Source organism: Trichoderma breve, chromosome 3, assembly GCF_028502605.1.
Source record: "Trichoderma breve strain T069 chromosome 3, whole genome shotgun sequence".
Lineage (NCBI taxonomy): Eukaryota > Fungi > Ascomycota > Sordariomycetes > Hypocreales > Hypocreaceae > Trichoderma > Trichoderma breve.
The window spans coordinates 4,751,384-4,770,807 of record NC_079234.1 but is presented as its reverse complement, the minus strand read 5'-3'; the positions used below and the strand labels follow the sequence as shown (position 1 = coordinate 4,770,807).

General features: G+C 51.5%; 6 protein-coding genes across 6 annotated transcripts; 4 read left to right on the top strand and 2 right to left on the bottom strand.

The window, feature by feature from the left end:
• Window positions 1–4,039: 4,039 nt before the first annotated feature.
• Window positions 4,040–5,362, top strand: T069G_05849 (chitin synthase III catalytic subunit domain-containing protein; the record flags this gene model as incomplete). Its single annotated transcript, XM_056173059.1, has 5 exons — window positions 4,040–4,069; window positions 4,130–4,165; window positions 4,261–4,445; window positions 4,500–4,593; window positions 4,673–5,362. 5 exons carry the CDS (start codon window positions 4,040–4,042, stop codon window positions 5,360–5,362), a joined length of 1,035 nt encoding a protein of 344 aa, XP_056029917.1.
• Window positions 5,363–6,170: 808 nt separating this feature from the next.
• On the top strand, window positions 6,171–7,681 carry T069G_05848 (ssl1-like domain-containing protein; the record flags this gene model as incomplete). The annotated part of the gene is made up of 2 exons (XM_056173058.1): window positions 6,171–6,751; window positions 6,835–7,681. 2 exons carry the CDS (start codon window positions 6,171–6,173, stop codon window positions 7,679–7,681), a joined length of 1,428 nt encoding a protein of 475 aa, XP_056029916.1.
• Window positions 7,682–8,153: 472 nt separating this feature from the next.
• On the bottom strand, window positions 8,154–9,398 carry T069G_05847 (glyoxalase/Bleomycin resistance protein/Dioxygenase superfamily domain-containing protein; the record flags this gene model as incomplete). Its single annotated transcript, XM_056173057.1, has 1 exon — window positions 8,154–9,398. One exon carries the CDS (start codon window positions 9,396–9,398, stop codon window positions 8,154–8,156), a length of 1,245 nt encoding a protein of 414 aa, XP_056029915.1.
• A 1,018-nt stretch (window positions 9,399–10,416) lies between these two features.
• Window positions 10,417–11,214, top strand: T069G_05846 (uncharacterized protein; the record flags this gene model as incomplete). The annotated part of the gene is made up of 1 exon (XM_056173056.1): window positions 10,417–11,214. The coding sequence occupies one exon, from the start codon at window positions 10,417–10,419 to the stop codon at window positions 11,212–11,214; it is 798 nt and encodes a 265-aa protein (XP_056029914.1).
• Window positions 11,215–11,958: 744 nt separating this feature from the next.
• T069G_05845 (ribosomal l27e protein family domain-containing protein) lies at window positions 11,959–12,752 on the top strand (the record flags this gene model as incomplete). Its single annotated transcript, XM_056173055.1, has 3 exons — window positions 11,959–12,021; window positions 12,284–12,620; window positions 12,745–12,752. The coding sequence occupies 3 exons, from the start codon at window positions 11,959–11,961 to the stop codon at window positions 12,750–12,752; spliced, it is 408 nt and encodes a 135-aa protein (XP_056029913.1).
• Window positions 12,753–13,605: 853 nt separating this feature from the next.
• Window positions 13,606–15,043, bottom strand: T069G_05844 (triose-phosphate transporter family domain-containing protein; the record flags this gene model as incomplete). The annotated part of the gene is made up of 5 exons (XM_056173054.1): window positions 13,606–14,004; window positions 14,086–14,337; window positions 14,401–14,717; window positions 14,786–14,853; window positions 14,913–15,043. The coding sequence occupies 5 exons, from the start codon at window positions 15,041–15,043 to the stop codon at window positions 13,606–13,608; spliced, it is 1,167 nt and encodes a 388-aa protein (XP_056029912.1).
• Between the last annotated feature and the right edge of the window lie 4,381 nt (window positions 15,044–19,424).

Below are 19,424 nucleotides of genomic sequence, written 5' to 3'. Positions count from 1 at the left end.
CTAAACCACTACCAATTTTCTGCTTTTTCTCAATGTTTGGTTTCTTCTTCTCCAAGGCCACCTCCACAATCATTTGCATTTGCTTCCATCTCTTATCATAGGCCTTGTTAATTCGATTCTCCAGGGGCGCAGACTCAGAAGGGCCATTTTGACCTTGAAAGAGTTGTGTAGAGAGGAGTTTCTCATATGACTCTACGAGTCCGGCATTGGTTGACTTCAGCTGTTCGTATGCTTCGTTCCATAGCCTCCCCTGAATCGGCTTGCGTTCGATATATGGCTCGCAGTTTAGCGCAGGCTCGAGATCGGGTACAAATTCATTAGGCACAGCCGGGATATTAAGCCCAACGGACAAATGTACTTTGGTGTCTTTTTTCGGTTGCTTTCCCTTCCGTTTTGTCCAAAAGGGCGGTATTCTTCTTTGTAAATTCCTGTAGCACAGAAGAAAAAGAGTTCGATAGGTGACCGATGGGAGAATAATGATAGTTCACGATGCCGATGAATACATGTGGGTATATAAGTTGATCTGTGAGCTGCCTGGAGGTACAGCCTCGCCCACTGCGCGGGGTTTGAGTTGCCCATATCTCGCAAACGCGTGTTAATTGGCCGCTGCATGTAGCTTTCTGGCAAGACGCACATGTAGTCGTCAACAGCCCAACCAGAGGGCGGCAGCCCTTCCAGGTATGCACCCTCATCTAATTCGCAAGTTCATCTACAGGCCAAGATCAAAGATACATGTAAGTTTGCCAAACATTGGCGGAGCTACCCTATAAGGGAGAACCATTCTGTTCGATATTGCAATCAGAGATGTCTTCTTATAAAACTGATGACTTAGAGAATTTTTGGGTAATTTATTTTACAACGAAGCATGGGAGACTGTAGATATAATGCACATAGATCGGTGTACTGTTTGGAGGCGTTCATCTTCGACTTTTTAATGTATACTTCTAAACCCATTAAGCAGCACCACACGCAGACACAAAGGTTTCGAAGAATTACTAGATTAGATTGAGCTAATACAAAGGCTTCATAAATGTAAATAGATCAAGACCAAGCACGTGATCCGCTACAACAGGCGCCCAACGCCTGGAACATCTTCCGTAGTATAGTGGTCAGTATGCAAGCTTGTCACGCTTGAGACCCGGGTTCAATTCCCGGCGGGAGAGATTTTTTGCCCATTTGCTGTAAAGCATATCTTTTTTTAGAGGCTGATAGGGTGCTATCATGCTCTGTTACTTTTTGCGCTCATATTGAACTCAACTAATGCAGCAATTACACGGAGCGTATGGTCCGGGATATTGGGCCGCCTGGACAGGTTTTACAATCTCCAATGTCAATGATGAGATACTCTCACTGTTACAGCAATGTCCGCTGTGGATCTGGTCTGGTCGTCTTTTACAGGCATATTACGATGGAAGTACGGTGCAATTCTTACAGCCAAGAAGGCAGTCTTCATCCGCTAGGGATATCGGGATAGTTAGCGCTCCGTAAAGCGAGAAACACGGAATGGTGCTCCGTACAGTGAGCTACGGAAACAACATAAGTAGGCGATTGTTCCGACGATCGCCTGTGCCGGTCATCGATCAGGCAGGGAAGCGAAAGCGCAATTTTAAAAAGAAAAAACCAAGGTCATCCAACCACGGGACGGGACCCGCTTAGCTTGTCGAAGCAATTTAATCGTAACGCACGATTCACACTAATCAGCCGGAGACGGGCCTCATAGGATGTTGTAGTTTGAGCCGTGGATCGTGTATGCACAGTATTTGCACCATAGGTAATCGGAGGCACGCAACTGGACGCAGTTCGCCTTCGTAATCTATCAACAATTATAGAGCGTAGGAGTCGATTTTATGACAGCAGCACATGACTGGAAGAAGGATGAAATTGCCATTTTTAGCAATGACGCAGCTCTGCAGAGAAGCGATTTTGCGGCGCTCTGTCTGGCCGACGGAGCTGCTGTGGAGAATGCAAAGCCGAAAATACGCACGGCGCTACTTGGACATGCATGAACGTGCCCTGTGCTTTACAGCAGGACTTTGGTTGGAAGTAAGCCGGGATGCTGATATGGAAAGATTTTGTTCTGCAGAGTTCGTGTAATACTAGTGTGCATGGAAGGGGATGCTCAAAAGTTCCCATTGGCTCGCTAAAGGGGGTTTGTGGGAGTTTGTGCAGAAGAGAGAGAAAAAAGAAAAGAAAAATAGAATAGAATAGAAAAAGAAAAGAAGGAAAGAAGATACGAAACCAACGTGCATGATGATCAGCTGCACGATGCAATGCGTATCAGCAAGGCGACGCAACAGCTGGAGCGTCAAAACCAGGCTTTACGAGCCACACGTCGATATGCGGCGCCACGTAGCTCTACATCGTGGCTCGTACGAGTGGTAGTACTCCATGCTAATGTACGTGATGTCTGAGGCACATGTCGATTGGCTGCCGCTTTTTAGCCATACGAGGAAAGCCGCTTGGTTAGCACGCGTATTTGGTGCCAGTGGCAACAACGTGAGTTATAGAGCGTTATAGCGCATCCTAAAGGTGTCTTACTGCATATTGGAGCTGTGGACTGGAATCTTGGATGAAGTTGGTCCATGAGAGCGCTGGAGGGCATTTGTAATTGATGCACCAACTGTAGGCCCTGCTGTACTCCGTATTCCATGCCAGGTACCTGTACTCATGCGCTGCACTCTCGTAATAGTCAGACATTAATATTCCATCCCGAGGCCACCAGCCCCTAACGTGATATAAGGTCGCACTCATTGTTCCGTTTGCGTCTCTTTGTCTCAGCAGAATGGTCAGCTTTCCTAAACAAGGGTGGTCCCTTGTCAAAAATAGCTAGCGAACCAATCACAACGCGATTAATGCTAGCGTGGGATCACCCGAGGCCCCACCTCGCCCACTCAGCAAGCCCGTTCCTGCTTTAGCTGCCAAGTTGAGCCCAGTAGCACCTGGACCTGGCCTAAAAGTTGAGGCCGGGCGTGCTAGACTGGGTGCTAGGGCTCAGTAACATGCGCTAGACTCAGCGTTGGACCCGGGGGCTTGACGGGGCTTAGGGGGAGAGACGAGCAACATGGCCGTCCGTTTTAGCGGCGGCGGCCCAACCACTGGCGATGGGAAAAGCCTGCACTGCTGATATGGAACGAGCCTTGGCGACACCAAAAGGTCCTTGTTTAGTACTCGTAGGTGCTGGAGCACTCCGTAGCAGTCCAAGTATTACTGTAACAGTGCAGCACAGCAGCATCATGTACTGTTTGGGTACACGGCCGGCGGTTCTCCCTTGGGTAAGACTCCCTTGGTACGTGCCTCAGACACAATGGGTATCGCCAGGCGCTGTCCCCCGGCCCAAGCTTCCAGTTGCTGCAGGTGCGTCGAACACCCCCGGTTTTTCCCTTGGACAGCCAACGAGTCTCCCTTGCTTCTTTGCTTAGGACTCGAGATCCTTTCTTCCCACTCTCCTCCTCCACAGCCAGAATAACCCACCCTGAAGCGAGAAGGCCTCGTCTCTGACCAGCTTGGAGCGTCTGGCCTGGCCCAAACAACGGCCCAAACCAAAGCCACAGACGGGGCGACGCATTGAACGCGATCCATTCATCGTTGGGCCTCGACACCGCGCATACAAGTATTACACATACACCGCCGGCGGCGCTCTTTATTTTGGGCTACTTGTCGAGTACTTCGCCCCATTGCTATCGCAACAGTAGCGCGCAGGCACGTCGATATAAGCACCAGCAATCTCACAGCCTCGTGTGGCCTCCAGCCCTCGATCCGACCGGAACGGACCCCAGAAGCGAAAGGGAGGAAAAAGGAAAATTAAAGGGAACAGCAAGGGCTCAAGCTTCTTTTACATCTCGGCCCCGATACGCGCTCCCGACCAGCTTCTGCAGCTGCCTTAGCGCCACCTGCAAACGAGACGCCGACTTGCAGCATCCGACGATCGATCTCGCTCCTAACCTGCTGCCCATCCCGCCAATTCCTCCACCCCCGATTGTGATTGCATCGCTGGATGCTGCTCGCGTGCTGATCGAAGTGCAAAGCATCCGCAGTCACAATGGGGTCCACAGCCTTTGGCAACTTTAACGTACGCCGTCGTCCAATCTCTGCGCTTTTGGTGTAGCTGGCTGATCAAGTGTGTAAACAGGACTTCTGCAAAGATTCGACCCTGCCGGTCTGCAACGTAAGTGCTGTTTGGGGATATGAGAATGGACAGAAAGAGACGACAAGAGACAGCATCGATTTCAGGGATGGAAGCTAACCAGCCGTCAACCACAGTTGCTATCCGAAGAATTCAAGAACCAAACCGGCCCCTGGGGAGGATGTGCGCTCACCGGAATCTCGCTGAGCGGCGGCCGGCATTTGGGTAACGTTGGATCAATCATCCTATGTGGCATCGGTATTGCCATGGCATCGTTCCTCATCATAAAATCGGACAGGAAAAAGGCTGCCGTGGGCCGTCGGTATGTACTACCGTGCATACACCTCGGATAACAGAACTAACATTGGCGTGACAGCGAAATTCAACTGTTCCTTCTTGGCTATATTCTCATCAGCATCTGCGAAATTTTTTCAGTTGGCGAAATCCCTCTCGGCAAAACCGTACGAGTGGTACGTTTACCAGCCATCCCATTTCGTCACCCCTGCTGTCAAGGTTCTCGTTCATAATCTGTTAACATCCGTGATATAGGCTTTTAGTGGCATTCACATTGGCGCCATCATCGCGACCACATGGATCCTCATGCTCAACGCTGTTGTTGGATTTCAGCTGCTCGATGACGGCACCCCGTTATCTTTGGCCCTGCTATTTGGCTCTGCCGGTGCCCTCCTCGTTGGAACTGGCTACATTGCTCTCGACACGGGATTCAGCTGGACCGGATTCTGGGACAGTAGCTATCAACTCCCGAACCGCAACATTGCCCTCTATGTGTTATACCAGCTTATCCCTCTGCTGTTCCTCGTTGCATTTTTCGTCCTCGAAACCATTCTGGTCCTTCGAATCCTGGGAGAGCTCCGCCCGATGATCTATTTGACTGCCGCCGCCCTCCTCTTTGCCATCGGTCAGGTTTTCAACTACGTCATCAGCAAGTACATTTGCGATGGGACCAACGGCAAGATTGACGGAGCCCTTTTCGAGACGTTCTTCACGCTTCTGGCCGTCGGCATGGTCTGGGTCTTCTGGTCAAGCATCACCGAGGACGACTGGCCCATGCCAGCAACAGAGTCTTACACCTCTCCAGGCTATACTGCTACCAGTGCAGCCTATGCCAACACGGGATACGCCAACCAGAGCTATTCGAACCAAGGCTTTGCCTCGCAAGGCTACAACTCCAACAATCACTCGCACTCCCAGTCCTACAACTCTCAACCATACAACTAAGATAATCTTGCAACATTTCGGGTTTCGAACCTCGGCGTTTACAGGCGGCAGCATTGACGGCTTCACTCTTTTGTTAACTTCTGCATTTCATATATATACGTTTCCCCCGACGAGTTGATTACGAGTCGAACGACGCGCTCACGCAGCACATATGGAACTGGCTGAAATATGCCAGCAGTGATGGAATTTCCTTTTTGGTTGGAGGAGGGCGGGGAGACTGAGTGACCAGCCGCATTATGTTGGAGCTAAAGTTGTTTATGTTTATCTGCTTTTTCTTTGTTCAGCTCTCCATGAGAGGGCTTGGGCTTCTTTGGTAATAATGTTTTGCGTACTGGTGTCACTTTGGCTGGAAGGCATCTGGTGAGTTGGAGAAAGATTGTGGGAGAAAAACATATGTTCTGGTTTCTATGTTACTCGCTAGGCGGGCTTCAAGGCCCGATAGCCTGTACAGTGGTTTAGATATGACTTTGTAGTATACCCCGGGGGAGTGAGTGAGTAATAATTGAAAGTCGATTTTTTTTATTTTGTATGACATTGTGTCGTTCATCTATCTCAGTGTGAAATACAGCGTGAATCTGATAGGCCGGTGTGCTTTGGTGGAGAACTAGGAGCACTAACGAGGCTGAGATAAGTTTCCAGCTAAAGCAGCCTTATCGATTTCCATCACTTAAACTCTCCAACTGCACGTCATTCACCTTTTCCTTTCTGTCAACTGCACGCATACTTTTATTTTTCTTGCTCAAAATCTTATTTTACTATTCAAGCATAATATCTCCCATTTACGCCTCATTGCAAAACCCAATTTACCATGGCTGACTCCGATGGCGAGTTCGTCGCCGACGACATGTCCGACGACGACATCATGGATCATACCGTGACGGACGGCGACCCGAGCGCGGCTCGCACCAAGGGCTCGAAAGTATCCAAGAAGAAGCGCGGCGGCAACGCATCTAAAGCATGGGAGCAGTCTAGACGAACGTGGGAGACGGATCTCCCCGAGGAAGATGATGGCATGCTCAACCTGGCGGGCTACGAGGCTGAGCGACGCCGACGGCTGCTGCGCGACACGACGCCTCTGCAGCGCGGCATCATACGGCATCTGGTGCTGGTGCTGGACATGTCATTCGCCATGGCGGAAAAGGATCTGCTGCCGACGCGATATCGACTGACGCTGAGCTACGCAGCGGCGTTCGTGCGGGAGTACTTTGAGCAGAACCCAATTTCGCAACTAGCGATTGTGGGCATGAGGGATGGCGTGGCGGTTCGAGTCAGTGATATGGGAGGGAATCCTGCAGAGCATTTAGAGCGGCTGCGAGAGTTGGAAGGGCAGGATCCTCAGGGGAATCCGAGCTTGCAGAATGCGTTGGAGATGTGTCGAGGAGCGTTATTGTGAGTGCTGCCAGCTCTCTACTTCAGATTTGATTCGCCCGCCACTTTGATACTCGATATGCTAACTTGATGTTGGATGATAGCCACGCTCCTTCCCACGGCACACGAGAGGTGCTCATCATCTACGGCGCCCTGCTCTCGAGCGATCCCGGTGACATTCACGACACAATCAGCAACCTCATCGCTGAACGAATACGGGTATCTGTGGTCGGATTGTCCGCTCAGGTTGCCATCTGCGCGGAACTCTGCTCCAGAACAAATGTTGGAGACGACTCACAGTACAATGTCGCCATGGATGAAACACATTTCAAGGATCTGTTTCTGGCGATAACTACGCCCCCCGTGAATCGGACCAAGGAACAAAGCACATCTAGTCTGTTGATGATGGGCTTCCCCTCACGGACGCTTGCCCCTGGTGGGACTACAAGCTACTGCGCTTGCCACAGTAAACCTTGTCGAGAGGGTTATCTCTGCACCCGATGCGGCGTCAAGGTGTGCAGGTTGCCTTCGGAGTGCCCCGCTTGTGGCCTGACGCTCATTCTATCAACACATCTTGCTCGTTCTTATCACCACCTTTTCCCCTTGCGGAACTGGGTCGAAGTCCCTTGGGCCGAAGCCACGCGATCAACAGCTTGCTTCTCCTGCCAGTGTCCCTTCCCCGAACCTCCCAAGCCAAACAAAGAAAAGGGCAAAGACGAAGCGCCACCAAAAGCGCCTGCAAAGGGTGTGAGCGAAAGCGGGAGATACAAGTGTCAAGTGTGCAGCAATCATTTCTGCATCGACTGCGACGTCGTTGCTCATATGGTGATACACAACTGCCCTGGATGCCAGAGTCAATCTCAAGCTGCTCCGGCCCCTGATGGGGTGCCGCCTGTTGAGGCAAATGGGAATGGGTATACGAATGGCGGAGTCATGGCTATAGACGGATAGGTGCTTGGAACTTGTGGGTGGCATCACGAGGCTGGATTTTTTTTTTACTGCAAGAAGCGCCATGAGGGATGTTTACTTTTTTTTTCTTGCAAAGATATCGTCTCTCTCTTTTGTTTTTGTTTAGGGCGTTTAGATATGAGCATTTTACGGAGCATTACGGTTGGAACCCTACTGATGGGGAGATACCATTCCAGCTGCCTACTCAAGGTAGTGTCATTCAAAACATGATGAAAAGGGGGAAGATGTACAAGATATCACGATGGAAAAGCCAGTAAGCTTTTTTGAAATATATTCAAATTTCATTTCAGCATGATTCGTAATCGTGGCTGCAAACTACCTGAATGCTCCCATTTGCATCATCTTGGATGCCCAGTAAACAAACTCCCGAAGCTGTGTAGTAAGACATGTAGAAAAATTCATAGATCGGCGGCTTCTCTTTCACGCCGTTTCTTTTAGGTGGGTATTACAAAAATTACAAGTTTCCTCGCTCGGCCTGCTCGCGCTCAATAGCCTCGAACAAGCTCTTGAAGTTTCCGGCGCCGAAGCCCTCAAAGTTGTTTCGCTGGATAATCTCAATGAAGACGGTAGGGCGGTCCATGAGCGGCTTGGTGAAGAGCTGCAGGAGGTAGCCGGCCTCGTCGTAGTCGATGAGGATGTTGAGGCGCTGGATGGTGTCCAGGTCCTCCTTGAGCTGCCAGTTGCGCTTCTCCGTCTTGAGGCGCTGGCGCATGGTGTCGTAGTATGTAGTGGGCACGTTGATGAACTCGACGCCGCGGGCGCGGAGGGCCGAGACGGAGGTGATGATGTCCGGGGTGAGGAGGGCGATGTGCTGGACGCCCGGGCCGGAGTTGAAGATGACGTACTCCTCGATCTGGGACTTCTTCTTGCCCGGGGCGGGCTCGTTGATGGGCATCTTGACGAGGTTGTTGGGCGAGGCCATGACGATGGAGTTGAGGGCCGAGAACTCGGTGCAGATCTGGGAGTCGTCGACGGACCAGAAGCGGTGGAAGGACAGGCACTGCTCGTAAAAGGCGCAGGCCGAGACCATTTCGTTCCACGACTGGTTGCCGACGCAGTGGTCGATGCGGGCAAGGGGCACGTTGGGCATCGCTACGGACGAGGTGCGCTCTTTGCCGGCGCGGAAGCCGGGCAGGAAAGGTCCAGTGTAGCCCCGGCGGTTGATGAGAGTGTGGGTGGTATCGCCATAGGTGCAGATGACGGCGGTGGTGACGGAGCCGTGGTCATCCTTGGTGGCGGTTGGGCCTTGGACGGCGATGGCGCCCTCAGCCACGGCCTTGTTGTATACGGCCTCGACGTTGTCAACCTCAAAGGCAACGTCCTTGACGGCATCGCCGTGTCTCTCGAGGTGAGCGTGAATTTCCTTCAGGAGCTTCCGCTCAGAATCAGAGATGGTCTCATCTTCAGGGAGGTGAGCCTCCGATCGCAGAGGCGACGTGAAGACGAAGCGGACGCCATTGTTGCAGACGACATAAGAAGCAAAATACCGGCTTCCAGTCTCGAGTCCACGATAAGCCGTGGTCTCAAACCCAAAGAGGGTGGTGTAATAAGCGGCCGCCTGCTTGGCGTTGCCAACCCACCACGTTACGTGGTCATAGCCGGTGAAGTCGGCGGGAGGCTGGATAGCGAAGTTGTCGGGGGTGGTGCCGTTGTTTGCAGGTCGCTGCTCTGGGGAGTTGCTGATAGCAGAAGGGGACATTGCCACTCAGAAGGTATTTGGGGGTGAAACTGGGGGAAACCGGTTTGTGTATATGCTTTGAAGCAGTTTATTCAAGATGTAAGAGTTGTTGATGTAGACTCGAGGGTCTTAAAGTTTTTGGAATGGTGTGCTGGGCTGTTTGATATATATCAGATATCAGGGCTCGGGTTGAGTGTCCAATAACAGATCTGTGTGGCCCAAAGAGGGCAACACCACTGATATATGAATCTGGCGAGACTGTTTCCAAAGTTACTTCTGAGCCATCGGAAAGCTCCCGCACGCCGAGCAAACCCATGGATTCAAGCGGCCCAAGGCTCTCTCTCCGCCCCTTTGCTCCAAGGTTTGAGAGGCGGCTTACGTTGGTTCGTAGGGCTATTCCTTTATCCTTCCGCTAGCTCCGATCCCATTGCAATCTCCCATAAGCAAGCACTCTCACTGGCTGCTGTGCCATGCGGGGGCCAAGCCGCGATCGTCCAATGCGCCCTTGAAGCTCCTTTTTTGCAGCGTCGACGGCCGTAGCGCCGGGATACAGAGACGCTGAGTGCCGTGCGGAATGATGCCGCTCTGGCGGTGCCAGCCGAGGAGAGCCGACAATGGCCGCCCCACCAGAGCCCGGCTTAAGTTCCGTTGCCACCGAATTGGCTGGGGATGACGCATGCGGGCGCCCGAGACTCTCTTGAATCTGGCGGTTGAGCTTAGTAGATCGATCGTCTGATAGGAGAAAAGTTCCGCTGCGGTGTGACTTTGATGCTGATAAGCTCCGCTATGCCGAAGGGCCTGGTCGTAAACTTTTAGTCGAGCGGAAGAGCCAGTCACTTGACGCGGCTACTCGAGGTAATCTCAGACACCGGATAGGCTGTCCAGATTCCATATGAATTCTTGCTTCTTCCATATCCATTTGACAGTTGCTCAAACCATCTCATCATTGTAAAACTTTCACAAGTACCCTTTGATAATTGATATCAACTTGCATTGTCATCTCCACTTGTCTACCACAAACAACAACAACACCGCCAAAATGACGACAGTATCGCTGAGCCGGCACGACATCAACGTGCTCGAGAAGATCAAGGACCCCGAGTCCAACCCGGCCGCAGGCGTCGTGATTGACCCTGCGCTGCCCCGTGATCCTCAAATCGTCGATCACAGCGTGTATGAAAGAGTGGTGGAGAGAGAGCGCACCATCATCCGCACTCTTCAAGCCATCGAGATGCAGCTCAGCAGCTTCCAGAGCGAAGACGACGCCGACAAGGCTATTGAGAGCTACAAAAGCTGTGTGTCAGACTTTAGCAATCTCATTTCAGATTATCCTCTCTATGCTAGCGCCAGAAACAACCGAGCGCAAATCATGCGGCGGCTGTATGGAGATTGCATGCTGCTCAACTACACATCGACCATGCCCATGCCGCTGATTCCCCAGCCAGAGCAGTCGGAGAAGAGAAAGGCGGCAAAGGATGCACTTGAGGATATGGAAACTGCAATCCGGCTGCTTACTCCACCCTCGCCAACAACTCCCATGTCTTCACAGGCTGCGCGGACGCTGTCCATGGCGCACACTCAACGAGCGGCAATCTACCTGAGAACCGCCAAGCTCTTGTCAGATCGCCAGTTGGACATTGACGACAGCCGCGAGGAGGCCACTTGGTCCCGCATAGAATTTGAAGAAGCCGCCTCAAGAGACTTGGCGCTCGGAGGCAGATATGGAAACCAGATTGCAAAGGCTTTGGCCGTCAGCGTCAACCCAACGGCGAAACTCTGCGGCCAGATGGTTCGAGAAGCAATGAAGAAGGAGTATGGTCCCGCGTTTGAGATGTAAATTATGTTTCCTTTTTGTTTGTTTGTTTAAAGAGCCAGCTGGGTACATGAGGTCCTCCTTGAGTTTTTATGTCAGGAGAAGACGGATGAATTATGAAATTTAGCCAACCAAGGTCAGCTTTGACCCCGAATATGGCGTTTTTGTGTATCTAGAGAGCATGGAATGGTGGCGTTTCGTGAACCGACGCCTTTAAATGGCAATTAAATCTATTTCTTTGAGAGCCCAATGCGTCTATAACAGAATAAATCAGCGCACATGAAGCGTTGAGAATTTCACATGTGTCAGTCTCATACCGTAGACCAGTCTCTATTGTCTCATTGGTCGTCTTTCCCTTGGCCTTCTCTTCACGGTTGATCCTGGTTGCCGCCGCCGATAATCCAATCACGACAGCAAAGATAGGGTCGGCGACCCGAGAAATGATATAAGTCGGCGCAGGCATGCTTGGAACTGAATTTGCTTCTATTGCCGCAATCCGATGAGCTCAAAGTGGGTATAACGCTCTTTTTATCATATCCCAAAGATTCATCTGGACACTAGAGAGCGAATAGGGAGGGGCTAATTTTGTGTGCACGGGCCACCTCAGATAAGGAAGCGCAATCACCACGTGATATAGCACCTGCGAGTCGCTTGCCCCAAATCGTCAGCCCACAAACCCCAAATTTTGCACCAAATTCCCGATCACGGTTCTACGACGACGAAATCCTATTCCTCCAGCACATACCGACCACCCACAGGCAGGACAAAATGAAGTTCCTCAAGGTCGGCCGAGTCGCCATCATCACCCGAGGCCGATATGCCGGCAAGAAGGTACGAAACAATTACGAGTTCCTCGCGCGCCCAGCTCAGTTCTCAAATTTGCATCTCGACAATTTCGATAATATTTTTTTTTCTCTTCCCATATTGGACGGCTCGCTTGTTGTTATTGTATGGGAAGAGGGAGGAGTATAGAGGGAAAGAGGAGGACGAGATTGATTTGAGAACGAGCGCTGTGGAATTTTTTCATCTACGTTTTCGCGAATTGCAAATTTCACAATTCCATACAGAAGTGCTGACACTCATTCTTTTTCAGGTCGTCATCATCCAGCCCGTCGACAACGGCAACAAGCCTCACCCCTTCGGCCACGCCATCGTTGCCGGCATCGAGCGCTACCCCTCAAAGATCACCCGCCGCATGTCCAAGACCCGACAGGAGAAGCGCAGCAAGGTCAAGCCCTTCATCAAGGTCATCAACTACAACCACCTGATGCCCACCCGATACACCCTTGAGCTCGAGGGCATCAAGGGAACCATCTCCGCAGACACCTTCAAGGAGGTCAGCCAGCGGGAGGATGCCAAGAAGACTGTCAAGAAGGTTCTGGAGGAGCGATACACCAGCGGCAAGAACCGATGGTTCTTCACCCCTCTGAGTATGTTTTTTCCCGTCCCAATTCGGTTCCCTCTCGATTCATCCCCTTTACCCCAAATGGGCAAAATGGAGATGCGGAGAGAGAATCCAAGCAGTGTTTCAAGAACTAACGGTGTCGTTTCTAGGATTCTAAATTAAAAATCGTTTTCTCCATCACGGTTTGGGAGTTGGCGGGATGTAAAGAGCATCGATTGGTACTTTTAAGGAACCACGGTCGGTTCATGGGCTCAATATGAAGTTCATTATCAATTATTCACAATTATTTCTTTACTACGTGAATGTCTCGTTGCCAGTGACGTGGGACTCAACAGCGACAAAACAAAATGAACTCGAGGGAAACACGATTACGCCAGTGTCCAACCGACACTGCTCATGAATGGCACGAAGGAGGAGAGAAAGATAGACCGTTTGGCTTGTAGCTACACCAATTGATTTTTTCTGCATCCTTAAATGACCATGACCAGTGCCGTTTTTACCTCGCGCGCAGTGTGTATGGAAGGAAGCCAAACCAGTCACAAGTGTTCATGCAGTTACTGAATTGATTGATTCTCAATTTAGAAATATTAAAAAGTTTTGTAGTGATTTCATCTCTACATCTCTCTATGAACTCGTCTCTCACGCCGTCTAAAGTACATCAGATTAGACCTTGGCGCAAAACAAACTTGATTTCGAGCAGCATCGACCTGGAGTGCCGCTCGACGCTCTATAATTATACACCAATAAAAAAAAATAACAGGTCTCAACAGCCAAAGAATGCTTAAGCCCCCCTCTTTGTCTCCAAGTTAGGGGGGGCTCCTGTTTTGTTTGCTGGTTTTGGCGAAGAATGAAACAAAGCGCCGGGACCTCCTCAGGGCCCGTCACTCACAAGAAACAGAAGATTGACCTTTTAGATTGTCTGTCCTTCCAACCAAACAACGCCGTTGACGCAATCGTACTTCGTTTTACAGTTGGCCCTAAAAGAAGCCATGGTTTCATTCATGTGACGTCTACTCAGCTCCCGCGGCGGCGGCGGCAGCAGCATTGCCCTTGAAGTGGTTGGTAACTTCAGAGGCGAGCTTGGAGGGGTCGTACTCGGGGGCGTAGGTGGGAGCCAGGCCACCAAAGACGACGAAGATGAAGAGCACAGCCATTACAATGATGGACAGCTTGCGGAGGATAGGCTTGCGAGCACCAAACTCGGCCCACTGGCGGCCGGCCTCACCAGCGTAGCCCTTGAGAGCCTCAAAGCCAAGCTTGTAGTAAACCATGCCACCGAGGGCGATGGAGTAGCCAAAGAACTGAAGAGCAGTCACCTGGGTGCCCCAGATCATCATGGAGGCAACGACAAGCATGATGTCCTTGAGAACACCGCAGAGGGTGAGGACGACAGCAGAGGTCTTGCCAATCTGTGTAGAAAGGACCAGGTTAGCAAATCTGACGTTTGAATACCTCGATGCGGTGTAGACGACTGATTAAGAGTGACATACCAAGAAAACGACGGAGACGTTGAGCATGAAAGCGCAAAGACCGTTGAGGAAGAAGGTGAAGAAGCCGACGTTGTACACTTCAACCATGGAGACCTTGGGAACCTCCCAGATCAAAGCAACCACACCGTTCATCACGGCACAGATGGGAGCGAAGTAGTACAGAGACACCAGGGGGTCCATCTTGAAGTCAGCAGAGCTCAGCAGTCTCTGGACCATGGTGAGTCGGAGAGCCTCAAAAATGACACCGGCGATCTGGTAGGCGACACCAATAACGACGAAGTGGATTTCGCCCATCGACGCAATGATGACACCGACAACGATGGCCGAGACATTGAGGAACTGCTTCAGGTTTGGCTGAGACACGCCCAGGGCCCAGCCGGAGATCAGGACAGCAACGGGCGTGGTAGCCTTGAGCATCTGGATGAAGGCGACCGAGAGGTAGAGGTAGGTCAGGTTACCGCAGATCAAACTCAAGCTGAAGAAGACACCAATAGGCACAACGGCTCGCAAGTATACGCGGCCCGTCATCTTAACCGTCTTTCGGCCATCGAGCATAGTCGTCCAGCGGGCCATGACCTGGGTAACGACGGTAGCAAAGGTGAGGTGGTAAGTCGTGAGAATGACGGGATAGCCTGGCATCAGGGGCATCAGTACACGCCATCACGAATTGAACTGGGGGGCCAGAGAGGGAGCAACATACGGAAGTTGAGCGTGTCCAGGAGCCATTTGTTGAACAGGATGACGGAAGAACTGAAGCCAATCCATGTGCTGCGCGCGCATTAGCCAAAGGAATCCATCATATTCGCTCTCGACGAGTCCAAACTCACACAACGTAGAAGACGGGGTGTAGAGAAGCCTTTGCGGGAGCGGGCTTGTCGGCCGCAGGATTGACAGTGGGCAAGACTGGCTCGGAGCGAGTGATGTCGCCCGAGACTCTGGTTTTCTCTTCAGCAGACATGGCGGCGGCAGCTGATGCAATTCGCAGCGTGTATCAAAAGATGAAGATGGTTGCGAAGGCAATGCTCGCAGGTTTGCTTTTGAGGTTTAGGGGAGACGCGCAAACGAACGAACGGACGGACAGACAGGCAGTCCTTTTTTTAGCAGGCAGGGTACGTAGCCTCAAGAAGGCGACAAGGGGGGCCGCAAACCAAGGTGGGAAGAAAAAAGAGTGTGAGGGGCGTCCAATATGCAATAAAGCGAGAGCTCGTATCAAGAAAGGGAAAAACAGGGACCGCCCGGAAAAAGAATGGTCTTGCGCAAGCAGCCAACAGTGCAGTGAGAGCTAAAGGTACCGGCGCTTTCGGTCAAGACACGAGGAGAAGTCAATATAAAGAGAGAAGGAAAAAATACGAGTTGCACGAAAGTAGGGATGGTGTGCTCGGGGAGAAGAAAGAGAAGAGACAGAAAATAATGGCGTCGTGAGAGGGAAGGGGGATGTCAAATAGGGGACTAGAGAGAAAATCCAATACTACTACGAGCACAACACAGCCAGCCAGACGGCACATCACATCGAGGCAATTAAAATCAATCCGACGCTTGTCCTGGAAATTGGCCCCAATTCCTGCGTGCTGAGCGCCGTTGCTGGCGCAAAGTACAGGTACGGGGCGTCCAACCACGGCAGCCGGCGCGGTCCAGGTACAAGAACCGATATATCAGCTCTAGTGCTCTTGTCTGGCTGGATGCTTCAGGGGGTTTCGCAGGGCCCTGGCACAGAGCAGAGGGAGCGCTACAGGGGGGAGGCGCCACTATCCCTCAGACCCCCTGGCGAATCAATCCACCCACGTTTGAGAGATAAGAGCCAAAAGATCATCTATGGAGAAACGGGGGTGCCAACTGAGTGCATCGCCACAGCCCTAGCCGTGTACAAGTACAGAGCGCGACGTGCGAGGCAAGTATCTGCCCTGTGAGAGGTCGTGCCGCGTAGGGATAATTTTAGTTGTGGATGGGTAATGGTAAGCTGGGGGCGCTGAATACGGTCACATCAATAGAGCCTCTCATAAGCTAACGTCGAGCAAATTTCATCGTGTTTAGTATGTTGAGTTAAGCCTGGCCCAAATAGAAAAGAGAGCACAGAAGAAATCACGAAATGAAATAGGGCCACCCCGTTTTTCCCTTGTATCAATTTCCATGTCGGTTTCGTCTTATGCACAGTGCTGCAGCACAGCCTACAGCACACGTAAGTACTCGTATTGTCGCAGCACAGCCTTTTGAGACAGAACTTGATTGTCACATGCTGTCTGCAAACAGCGCAACTCTGAACCCTCTGTCTGGCTCGTCCCTGTTCAATTGACAGCCCGGACGCAGCATTTGGTCTCGACTATTGTGATTCAATTGCTTGTTTGAAAAGCTCTTCGTATCGGATCCGTGCCAGAGGCGGGGCCGAAAAGGTTTGGAAAGATAAAGATCGCGGGGATGCCAAGCGGTCTGGTGATGCGCCGCATCCCTTTTTTTGCCGCGATGCTTTTATCTGATTGATGCCATTGAGGCGGTAACTTTTCTCCGCCAACTGTTGAACCTGGTAGGCCACGATGCGAGGTGCGCTAGGAGAAAGCTTGGCGCTGAGCTTCCTTCCGTGGCCTTGCCGGGTCCGTTTAGCCTACAGGTCCGAGTACAAGTCTGATACAGCTTCTATAATTGTCGTGATTCTGTCGAAATTGTTTGTTTCCACGACTGTCTCTCAATCCTTTGTTCAAGTAGGCATGGACGCCATGGAAACTCACGGTACTCGGACGGTACAATGAGGGCATTGTCGCTCTCAACCTTCACACTGTATTGATGTGGACCCCCAGCCGGTATTGAAGAGAAAAACCCTGCCTCTTGCTACTACGGGTAGGTACCTAAACATGTATCATGCATTGGATGTGTACAAGTACCTCCCTCCCAGATGTACTGATGATCCGTCAGGAGCCGGAGGCGGTATTCACATACAAGAGTACAAGTAATCATCAAATATCCCGTATAGGTATCCCGTGCTAGCAAATGTTGTGCATCTGGAATGCTCCGTTGGGTCACAGATAGGATGGCACCAACCGATGAATACACTCGTCCATCCCTTCGGTGCCTCCTTTGAACAAGCCAAGCGTCCATACCTATAAATCCTCTACTCAGCTCTTCATGTTCTAAAGCCAACAACGGAGCAGAGGACACAATGTTCATTCTCCTTGTTCATTGTGGCATCATGGCGGTGGGTCTGTGGTAAAACACGCGATTAATGCTCAGCGCTGTCTCAATCCATAGGATAGGTCGCACGGCGTTTGGAATACCTCTAGACCCAACCTTACTTGCACTACCTCCAGGTACGGAGTTCCATACTGTGTCCAGAATTTCCAATGTCTCTTGTTAGGTACACCCAGCAGGTCGCCGTAAGGGAACGTTGACAGAGATTTCGGGCGTGTTACGGAGCACGGAGCAGGTCGATCTTGATCTGCCATTGTTTCAGGATTAATACGGATACAAGAGTCGTGCAGCAACTGTGGAAACTAGGCCACTTCTAGGAGCGGGCCAGTTGATCGCACAAGGAGCCTGGGATCCAATGACGTCGGGGCTCCAGAGAGGTGACGACGCATCGCTCCGAATCATCGAAGCTGAGGGTCAGACTTCTGGGTCGAGGATCTGCAAATCTGACTGGAACTCACCGTCTTCTGGGCTCAGGCACACAGAGATGACCCGGCCGGCATCTCCTGGCCTCCCTGAAGATCATTCCTCCGGCTGGCAGAATCTGCAAACCTGTTTGCCATTGTGGGTTTGGCACGAGTAAAATACCGTGCTGTAGATCTATCTAAGCCAGACCATCTGTACCGAAAGACGGCGACCGAGGGCGGCAACTAGCCTCTCCGGTATCACGAGCAGGTTAATCGATACCGTACTCGTACCAGTACCTGTGCTGCGAGCTTCCCTTTCCGTTGTGCCTCCTTTTCAGGAAGATGTAGGCCAATGAATTGCCGCTAGTCGCACGGCTGCAACGTTTGGTACATGTACGGAGTATGTACATGCGGTTTGCGGTGAACGGGAGCAGCTCCGTGAGGGATCAACGCAAACGGCCATGGGAACATTGCATTCGAATTGCCTTGGATATCGCAACCCTCGCTCAATCGAAGACCACCATGTCATTACAGCCAAACTTGTCCTGTGCAACAATGGATGGACTAGGCTCATATCGCCGTGAAGCAGGTGGAGCGACCATTACAGATGTGTGATGGCATCAACATGTATGAGGAGTCCCCTACTGCTATGCAGCTTATTAGCGCCAGCGGCTTATTTGCAGCCATTGGCTTTTATCTTGACGAGAAATTACGATGGCTTTGTTTATGGAGACTTTGATTATTTGGCCAGGTTAGCGCCCAAAGCTGTAATATTGGGTGAGGTGATGAAGGTAGTACCCTGTAGTACAAGTGCGAGTAGCTCGTGGTACAGTATACACGACGGTCACGAACAAGATCGATTCCCCTCGAGCCAGAGACCGTACGCGTGTCCCAGGTGAGTAAATCCATCAGCTCAAATGTTATCGGGCACTGGCCTCGATACTCCTGAAGCAATATATCAGACGGAAAAGGTCCATCCAATGCTCTATAGCGGGCCGCGAAAGGCCCAGGAACGGCGTTGAATGTTGCGCGCTAGAGCAGTGGCCAAGACATGGAGCAAATTATGGATTCATACAGTTCATGTGGACACCCATTGACCAGGACGGTGCAGAACGTTGGCAAGTTGGCATTGCTATCGACCGTATACGTATATTCTCAATGTTTAAAAACTCTGGCCCAGATACAGTATGCAGAAACGCCGCAAACACAGTGGCTTCGACCTCGACTGGGCGGAGCCCCGAGTACTGCTACCTCTGCCTCGTATCGTAATGGACTGGCTCAAATCATTTTTTTTTCTCGCCTCAATTCTCTCGCAAACGGTCTCCAACACTTGCAGTGGGACCCTCCACCAAGACTCTTTTTTCATTACCACTATCCCCTGGCCCCTCCAAGTGGCGGCTTGGCCACCCGCCGTTGGTCGAGGCTGGTGATACTAACGCCGTACGCGTGCTAGCACCAGTGCTTGTGAGTGGGATGGAGGGGTGGGGGATCGGGCTTGCCAGGGTCTCGAGAGGCCAGGTAAGGACAAGAAAGGATGGGAGAAATAAGAAAATGGGCGGGTTGGGCGTTGTGACAAGCCCCTGTCCCGTAGCCAGAACCGCTCCAGCCCCTCCATCACCGACTCCTTTCCCGGTTGCAACAGGCGTTGAAAAGCAAATTGTCTTGCTGCTGCGAACCATTGCCTCTCTTGTTGCTCCTCCATCCTCTCGCAAAGGCATCGTCTAATACCCCTTCTTTCGCCTCTTGTTTTTGGCGCGT